The sequence below is a fragment of the Lactuca serriola genome, chromosome 9, assembly GCF_051521515.1.
Source record: "Lactuca serriola cultivar US96UC23 chromosome 9, Lser_US96UC23_V15, whole genome shotgun sequence".
In the NCBI taxonomy this organism is placed as follows: Eukaryota; Viridiplantae; Streptophyta; class Magnoliopsida; order Asterales; family Asteraceae; genus Lactuca; species Lactuca serriola.
This window is the reverse complement of record NC_136416.1, coordinates 91,616,364-91,626,685: the sequence shown is the minus strand read 5'-3', so window position 1 is coordinate 91,626,685 and position 10,322 is coordinate 91,616,364. Positions and strand designations below refer to the sequence as shown.

The 10,322-nt window shown below is 38.9% G+C and overlaps 1 protein-coding gene across 1 annotated transcript; it reads right to left on the bottom strand.

Annotated features, from left to right (window-relative positions):
* Nucleotides 1–8,448: 8,448 nt before the first annotated feature.
* Nucleotides 8,449–9,907, bottom strand: LOC145072167 (tropinone reductase homolog At5g06060-like). The gene is made up of 4 exons (XM_079018551.1): nucleotides 9,456–9,907; nucleotides 9,096–9,312; nucleotides 8,916–9,022; nucleotides 8,449–8,824 (listed from the first exon to the last, which is right to left on the bottom strand). Exons 1-4 carry the CDS (start codon nucleotides 9,765–9,767, stop codon nucleotides 8,645–8,647), a joined length of 816 nt encoding a protein of 271 aa, XP_078874677.1. The 5' UTR covers nucleotides 9,768–9,907; the 3' UTR covers nucleotides 8,449–8,644.
* Between the last annotated feature and the right edge of the window lie 415 nt (nucleotides 9,908–10,322).

Sequence of the window (10,322 nt, the reverse complement as noted above, 5' to 3'; positions counted from 1 at the left end):
AGCCTCTAGAGTAAAAGACTATTCTACCTTTTCCCTTATTAGGCCCAACTAGCTTGGCCCAATAAACCTATAGTGGCCCAATAATGGCCCAACCCATAAACCTACGATCCAAATATGACCCAAAAAATACAAGTCCCAAAATCCAAGTAAGGCCCAAAGTTCAAAGGGAGTCAAAGTCCAAAAGAAGGACCAAAAACAAAAGAAGCCCAATCACAACATATCCCTTGCGTACTCGTCATATGCACCACGTACGCGTGTTGACCCAAACAAACGGCCTGCTGACCCAATACGCGCAGCATACTATGGAGTACGCCTGACGTACTGGGCAAAGTCATAAAATCCAACTTAGGGTCTTATTCCCTTAAAACCTTTTCATCCAACTTCAGATCTAAGTCTTGTGGAACGTCTTAATCCATAAAGTTATCAACTTGGAGCCTTTGCATGGCTTAAAAGAACCCAAAATATACTTTAGCATTCTACTTTCACCAAATGGACCTAAACACATGTATGGTTAATCCACAACCATCAAGATGCTAACTTTATGGACTAGGAACCTCAGAAACATCAAGAGAAGCAACTCCTAACTTCAAGAGTGGAAGAAATACACTAGATCTCATCATAGGACTAAAAAGGGACCAAAACTTAATAAAGACTAGATCTAAGCATACAAGGAGCAAGTTCCAAGCTTTATAGCTCAATGGAGTTGGAAATGATATGCGAAATCTAGATCTACAAGTTCTCCTTTGATCAAGGCACCTTCTTCCAAGCTCTTCTTCCTCAAATCTCACCAACACACACTAAAAACACACAGAAGATGGTCAAATCTCTTCAAGAGGGGCTAGGGTTTCGAAATGGGACTCAAAGGGCAATGGAGGCTGAGAAATGAGAAGAACATGGGTCATAATGTTGTTTAAATAGGGTCCAAACCCTAAAATTTAGGGTTTATCCCCTCGGTGTGTATGCCCCGCACACTCTAGGATTTCCGAAAAGTGGCAAAACTGCTCGCAGGGATAAATTCTGCAAAAATATTTACATACCATAGGTCAAAATGAAAAGTACCTTGAATCGGGTGTTACAATTTCCCCCACTTGGATCATACTTCGTCCTCGAAGTCCGCTGCCGCAAATAACTCTGGTTAATGCTCCACCATCTCGTCCTCAGGCTCCCACGTCCATTCAGACCTCTTTCGGTGCTACCACTACACCTTCACCAAGTCCATGACCTTGTTCCTCAAGGTTTCCTTCTTCTTGTCAAGGATGGAAATAGGTCTCTCAATATAATTAAGGAGATCATCCACCTGAATATCCTCCAATAGAACCACATCGGAATCATCAACCAAACATTTCCGCAGTTGAGAGACATGAAACGTGCTATGGATCTGACTAAGCTCCTCGGGAAGATCCAAACGATATGAAACCCGGCCCACCCAGGCCAAAACCCTGAAATGATCGATGTATCTGGGGCCCAACTTGACCCTCTTCATGAATCAGATGACACTTTTCCAAGGTGACCCCTTCAGGAGAACCATATCCCCATCTTGGAACTCTAAATCTGATTGGTGCTTGTCGGCATAGCTCTTCTTCCAAATTTGTGCCATTTGAAGCCTACCCCGAACCTACCGAATCAACTCGGTAGTCTTGAGTACCACTTTAGTATTCCCCATGACTTGCTGATCGACCTCACCCCAACATATCGGGGTCCTGCACTTCCTCCCATAGAGCATCTCAAATGGAGGTTGGTCAATGTTGGTGTGACAACTATTGTTATACGAATGCTCCACCAAAGGGAGATACGTATCCCAACTCCCACCGAAATCCAATACACATGCCTGAAGCATATCCTCCAAGGTCTGGATAGTCTGCTTACTCTAGCCATCAGTCTGCGGGTGGAAAGCCGTTCTGAAATACAGTCAAGTACTTGTTGAGTTTTGAGCACTATAACACTCCTATGGTGCACATGCAACCCTAAATGCTTTAGATCTATGTTTTCTCTATCTTACATGCATATTTTCAATTTTTCCAAAGCATTTTCCTAACCGGCATACAAATTGCTAATTGAATAAGACATCTAGTTAGATGACATACTTTTTGAAGGACTTGTAGTTCTTGACCCTTGAAAGCTTGAGCACCTCAAATGTGATGCCTCTAATGGTTCACAAACACCAATATGCAAGACGATGATTTAAGAGAATAATCTATTTATCTCAAAGAGAATAGGCAACCAATTTTGGTCTATGGAGGGTTTCATTTATAGTGTTGGACATGCTAGGGTTACACTTGGTAAACCCTAATAACCCATGACTTTCCACATTCTCATGCTCCATGGGTTTAACCTCCATGGATTAGTTTAGCCCATAACTATGGATTATTAGCCCACACTACAAGAATAATTGATTTACATAATCAATCCCCACATATTTAATTAGTCTCTTTTGATCACAAAATTAATAAATTAATTCTTGATCAATACTAATTAAATAATTCCATATTAATATATTATACTTGTAATATATTAATAAATCATAAATAACCTTATTCTCAAAATTCATCCTATCAAATTGCACTGGTGAAGGCAACCCAAAAGGACCATGCTACAATTGGGTCAAGTACATACCAGTTATAGTTATAGGCTTAGACACAAAATCCAACAGTCTCCTACTTGGATAAGTTTAATAACTCTTACTGCTTATGCACTTCAGGATCTGACTTAGCAATCGTAAGCTTTCAAAAGTCGTTGTTGAACTCTGACCTAGTCAGTGACACGTCCTTCAAATAAGGGATCATATAATCCTATGTTCTCAACATATCAGCTGGACAAATTCATTGAACAATGTCATACTTATTGTCCAGCAGTTTGTTTCCCGATTTCCGATTCGTCTGACATAGAACATAACTGAACACATTAATTTAGTTCTGACCGGGCCCGACACATAAGTCAAAATAGAATCATCGAGGGTCCCAAGATATCACTTTTAATCCTCTTAGGATAAAAGGAACATATAAACTTCGACATTATATGGTTGTACTAACTACTCATCAAATCATGCACAACGATACGTTTTATAACATCAAGTTACTGATGCGTTTTCGTATCATCAATGCACAACCAACTTGTAGTCAACGACTCATATATCTAGGTTTGAAGACTTATATGATATTATCGTCTCACGATCACTCGTGATAAATTCCATGAAGTGATGCAAGTGAGTGCGGGTTGATACAATACTCAAATCTTATTTCAGAAGTACTCATGAATGGTGTAGAAAACATGTTGCTTTGTCTAACTCCTTAGAGAAATCTACAAGCCAACTCATGAAAGTCTTATTTCATACTTACTTCCAATGTATGATTGACTGTGGATGGTTTGAATAATAATAATAATAATAATAATCATAATTTTATTATTCTGGAAGTCACAACATGCAAAGTGAAACAATAGTAAATAAGTAGCACAAGACAGTAGCTTTACTTATAAATAAAAACCCCTTTTATTCACCATCAAATTTCAATTACAATTTAGCTATTAAAAGTTTCGATTTATCTAATTACTAAGACTAATATCGTCCTTTAGCCCAATGCTCCTCGCATGCTGCAAGTGCTTAACCCTAGTTAGTCCTTTTGTAAGAGGATCTGTTGGGTTGTCCTCTGAAGATATCCCCTTTACCACGAGGGGCCCTTCTTCTACCTGATGTCTTATGAAGTGGTATTTTCTGTCGATATGCATGGATCTACCATGATCTCTCGGTTCCTTGGTTAAGACAACCGCACCTTCATTATCACAAATAATCTCCATTGCCTCATTTATGGATGGAATGACTCCATGGTCTCCGATGAAGTTTTTCAACCATATTGCCTCATTCGATGCTTTGCTTGCTTCCATGTACTCTGATTCACACGTTGAATCAGCTACAGTTTCCTGCTTGGAACTTTTCCATGTCACTGCTCCTCCATTCAGGGTAAACACCCAACCCAACTGAGACCGGAAATTATCTTTGTCGGTTTGGAAGTTGGTGTCGCTATACCCTATCACTCTCAAGTCATCACTCCCACCGAGGGTAAGGATCCAATCCTTAGTCCTCCGCAAGTACTTACGAATGTTGTTAACTTCAATCCAATGAGCTTTACCAGGATTCCCTTGATATCTGTTGACCATCCTCAAAGCAAAGGCCACATCAGGGTGAGTACTAGTTATAGCATACATTATCGAACCAACTGCGGAAGCATGTGTTATATGACTCAATTATGCTATTTCAACCTCTGTACTCGGACTCTGAGTCTTACTCAGTTTAGCATTGCCTTGGATAGGTAAGTCACCTTTCTTGGAGTTCTACATGCTATAACGTTTCAACACCTTGTCTAAGTAGGTACTTTGACTAAGTCTTATTAGCCTTTTACTTCTGTCTCTCAATATCCTTATCCCTAGGATATAATCTATAGTGGTGTTGATTATGATGGCATGTGCGGAATTAGAAAGATCTAGTGATTCATCATACAAATTCAAGAACACTAGGAGTAAATAAATCTTTGTAAGCTCTTACTAGATCTAGAAAGATTATATAAATGGGTTTGTATACAATTTCTCTCTCTAGTCTAACACTCCAAAATGGACTCACTTACATAATGGAAGTCACTCACTTCCTATCTATAGGAAAGACTCAACCCATTTACACATACAAAGAGGAAAGCCTAAACACTACATCCAAGCATGACTTTGCACCCTAACATTCTCCCCCTTAAAGTTAGGATTGGATGTCCGGCTTTAATCTCCAACGAGCTAGCGCGAACAAGACCAAACTCCCCCTCGAAGTAACACCGGTCTTCAAATTCGCAAACGAATATTCGACAAACCCGAGAAGCTTCGAATACTCATCATTCTCCCCCTTTTATAATCAAAAAAATGATTATAAAACCCACTAAGGATGAGAAGCGCCCGAGGAATAGTCTTCACGATACTCCCCCTTGATGTGTACCAAAAATGAATCACCAAAAATCTTGCACGGAAAAACAATCACGAAAAAGCCACAAAAATTTTCAATTTATGAAAAATTTTGACTTTTTGGGTGAAAGTTGCAAGATTTTTCAAAAATCGGGTAGGTATTGTCACTTTCTGAAACTTGCAGGGACCCGTTGCGCCAAAAACAGTCAAATATGCGAAACTCTAGCCCATTTGCGAAACCGGGCATAAAGCGTAAATTCGCACAAACTGCAAGGACCAAAACTGAAAATTCTGCAATTTCTCAACTTTTATTATCCATTTTGCGAAGTTGGATATAAACTGTCATTTCGTGAAAAGATCAGGGTTGCAAACTGAAACTTTTTGTGTTCTTCGCCAAATCACCATATGCAGTGAAAACTTCGCATGCTCCTTACAAATGCTTCGCATCTTTAACCCAATTAACCAAACATGCGAAATTGATTGAGACCCAAATGTGAACTCATGTTTGAAACCCAAATGCGAACTCAAAATTGATTATCACACATACGAACTCAATCCATAGATGCGAACACTCGATTGTTATATTTTCGCAAAATCAACGTCAACAACTCCAAAATCTTTCTAATTCATTCCAAAATTCTCACAATCAAACTTGCGAAAGTTAAGTACTCAAGCAATATCGACTCCCAGTAAATCAAACTCGAGACTGTGAAACGTTCGACCTCCAGTCTAACTTCACAAAATCGACTATCCAAACCCATATCAAAACTTGAAATCGTCGTTTGTCTTCTTCCCATTCTCCATCAATAAACATCCAATCAAACACGAACCCAATTATCGAATTCCCAGTACCTATTCGTAGATTGATTCTAGGTGCATCGACATCAAACTATCGCTTTTAACAAATTGATATCAAACCCAAAATCGAATTCGTTATCTAACATATATCCTTCGCAAACTAATTCTCAACATCACAAACAAATCTTTGATCCTGCTTTCCTTCCATCGACTCCCAATCATCATCGATCGAACTCGCAGAAATTTGAACTTGCGATCAACATCACGCAATCTCAAAGCAATTCGATTATTACTCCTTTGAAATCGACTCCAACTCAAATTGATTTAGCTTTCTCCTTCCAACCATAAACAACGAAATCAATGATTCTTTGAACTATTTCAGATCAAAACACCGATTTTCAACCAAAAATTTCTACTGTTCTTCAAGTGTTCTTCATCGAAATTCATCAATCAACAAACATAAATCCATGAATCTATCATCGATTTTCATGTAAAACAGATAATAATTGATTCTTCTAACTCAGAAGTTGATCAATTTCATCTAAATCAAAGAATGGATTGACGATTAATTGATCATTATCGACTTATCATACACAGCCGATTCACAATTCTAACTCAAGAATCAAAGTTAATCAAATGTTAGAGATGAAGAAACAAAATCAAATCTATGAGATCAAGTTGAACAAAACGTGAATCAAGAACAAGATGTACAACTGATAAAGCGAGTATGAGAATGAAGAGTGATGAACTGCGACTGCGAATTAGAGTCAAAAGAATTTGTTTGGATTTTGAGCTTAAACATCTTAATGAACAGTATTCGAAAATATTATGGGCTCAGTGAACAAATTTCATGTTTGGGCTTCTAACTTGAATCGAATCAACGAATGGAGAATTTGATTGGACTAAAGTTGGATAAGATGAACAGTAAAAAAAAATTGATTTTGATTTTGATAATTTGATGTTACAAAAATTATTGGATCAACAATGGGGTTTAAAACAGATTAGATCAAATGAGGCAAATCGATCAAAAATGAACATGCGAGATGTACAACTCGTTTTGGGCCTTATTAAGACATGCAAAACCATAAAGTTGGAAACTTTATGGTTTGAAACACCTTTTTAGACCTGGATCTGAAAGTTGGACATCAGACTGAATGAGATAAGCTCTTAATCAAAGTCTTGCATGGCCACCACGTACGTTGGGCGTAGGTGGTCAGAGGCGCGATTCCGGGTCAATGCAGAGTATGATGGGCATACAACTGGGTACGCCCCGTATACTCAGTCTCATGTTATGTATGTTATTGTATTGTTATGATCTGTTAGATCAGTATCTTGGTAGATAGGATGTTTTTATGCTGTTATGATATGTTAGATCGGTATCTTGGTAGATAGGATATTGCTATGCTTAGTGATTTGTAAATCTGTTTGGATGGCTGTAGACTGTTATATGATTATTTGTTATATGTATACATGTTTGGTTGGTGGATGAGGCTTCTCTGCTTTGTGTGTAAGCCAACAGGCTGGGGCATTCCAACCCGATGGTTGATTGGGCCCGAGGGTATTCCATCTCGAGGATGATTGGACCCATAGTATGTTGGCATTCCAACCCAGTGGTTGAGGGGCCTGGGGTATTCCAACTCGATGGTTGATTGGACTCATAGTATGTTGGCATTCTAATCTAGGGTATTCCATCCCGAGGTTGACCGGACTCTATGATTGACTGGGCCAGGGGTATTCCAACCCGATGGTTGATTGGGACCATAGTATGATGTTTCTATATGTGTTATTGTTTGTATGCCGGGACTTTGGGGGAGTTCACTAAGCTTTGGGATTATAGTTTTGGATTATGTTTCAGGTACCTCAGGGGATCGCGGGAAGGCGAAGGCGTGATTGTGCACCTTCTCATATTGTTTTTGTGATTTTGGGCAAACTCTGATATTAGACATGTTTTGGAAACTATTTTGTAAACAATGATGATTTCTGGGTTGTATAAAAAGTTTAAATTTTTCATGAATTTTACGGTTGTTACAAGGTGGGGGTGGTTTTGTGGTGTTAGATCGAGACAAGAAGGAAGGAAATCGTCCGATCATGGCAGATCTGTCAAGGAAGTTGAAGCTATTGCGACTGGTGATCCTCTGGTCTCATTGCCCTTTTCGCCGAAAGCAAATCGAGGATTGTAGGAGGAAGCAGAGGCGGCAATTGGTGGCTATTGTCGACAACAGGGGTGACAAGGGGGTTGCTCCAACAGCTCCTCTTGCTTTTTCTTTCCCGATAAAACGCGAAGGAAATGGGTGTTTGGGTGTAGCTTCTCCGTGTGCTCCAGTCAACAGGAAGAAGAGGGCAAGAGCTTGTTGCCTCTTTGATCTCGCCGGAAAAAGAAAACAACCACCACCGGTGGTGTGTTTCTTGATAGAAAGGAGGAAGAAAAAGAAAAACAAAGAGAAATAAAGGATTGTATAGAGCATTATTATTATTATTATTATTATTATTATTATTATTATTATTATTATTATTATTATTATCTATCACTAGAAGGTAAAATGGTCATTTTACATCAGTCAGCCTATTAAGTCAGATGTACAATCAAACAATATGGTTTCTTATTCGGTTAGAATTTATTACTCAAATCTTTCCAATAAATACTTTCTCAATCAGTAACTATCAAACATGACCTAAGTTAATTCATGAATTTTCTGTTACTCAACATTCAAGACCTTGTTAAAATATGAGATATCATATCAGTTTTTGTAACAAGAAACTCCTTCACCAATCATTTATTTAAAAAGCACCATGACGATTTCTACATCATCTATTTTCCTACTCATTTCTCGTTTTATAAACAAGAAAATATCATCTTTGTGCCTTTCTACAAGTAATTTTACACGCCAACATTTTCTATTAATTTTGGAAGTCACGGGAAACCATTAACAGAAAATCCTCCATCAACGAGAATTGTCTGACCAGTGATGTAAGAAGCAGCAGGCATACAAAGGAACGCCACCATTGATGACACTTCATTCGCTTCAGCAATGCGTTTCAAAGGTGTTTTTGACACCAATGTATTTATAAACTCGTCATGATTATTAAACAACTACACAACACAAAATAAATTCTTACGATAGGATCAAAAAATGTCAACAAATATAACAATTAAAAAGAAGGCTAGGATTGAGTTATATTACACGTTCCACAAGTGGGGTTCTAGTGCACCCTGGAGCTACACTATTACTCCGAATGTTATCTTTAGCCCATTCACAAGCTAAATTCTTTGCAAGTTGATTCATAGCAGCTATCAACAGAAAATGGAAGCTTAAAATTTCTTGTAACACCAAATACAATCAGTAAAAAGAAAACCGTATTACCTTTAGTGGGTCCGTAGATAGATGTGTAATTAACATGAACAGAACCTGCAACAGAGGAAATGAACACAATGCTTCCAAATCCAGAAGCTTTTAAAAGAGGATGTGAAAGTTGAGAGATATGGTAACAAGATTCCAAATTGGTAGCCATGATCAGGGAATACTCTTCTGCAGTATACTCCAAACTAGGCTTCACTATGTTGGTCCCAACGTTGTTTATCTACAGTTTTGGAAGTATGTATAATCATTTGTACGAATACAATTAGTAACACAAGAATAAACGTGTTTGTTTCAATATGATGAAACTTGGATGTATGGAAGAATTCCCCAATTTATCGGTGAAATAAAATCAAAACAACTTACTAGAATGTTGAGCTTTCCATTGAAGATAGAGGAGACTTTTTCTAGAAGCTGTTCGCGTTGAGGACGAGAAGCTGCATCGCAGACGGATCCGGTGACTATGAAGCCCTTGGAAGACCATTCCTGTAAACGGTGGTTGAGCTCAGCCTCGTTGCGAGAGCAGGTGTGAACCGCTGCCCCTAACTCCGCCAGTTCCTCCACCACAGCGTAGCCGATCCCATGTGTGCCACCGGTAACGAGAGCCGTCATTCCGGCGAGAGACCATCTGGAATTTCTAGTTTCTGAACTGCTCTCCGCCGCTGCCGCCGTCGTCATTTTATCAGATTGTTTTGAAATATTGCAGTGGAATATCGATATGTTCGACAAGATGACAAATTTCACTCCTTCCGATTTGTTACAAGCAGATCAGGGGAGTTGCTGTATGGTCCAGATTTTTCCCACTCAATCGACGCCTTTTTTTTCCGCGCGTATCACTTATCTTTTACGTATTTTATTTGAACCTTTTGCATTGCTGTCGTAGGGACCTAAGTAGGGCTCGTTTTTTGGGTAGGACCATAGAATGATAGAATGGGTTGGTTTTAGGGACGAGCATTGGAACCGGAACCGCTTCGGAACTGCCGGTTCCGGTTTCGGTTCCTAAACTTATGGAACCGCCTTAAACGGTTCTGGTTCCGGTTCTTGTATTTTCGGAACCGCCACCCGCTGGGTATCCGCCGAAACCGGTTTATATATATATATATATATATATATATATATGTGTGTGTGTGTGTGTGTGTGTGTGTGTGTGTGTTACTTAGACCGGTTTAGAATATATTGGTCCGATTTTGTCCGTCTTATTTGGATCGAACTAAATTGCGATTTTGTCGAAAA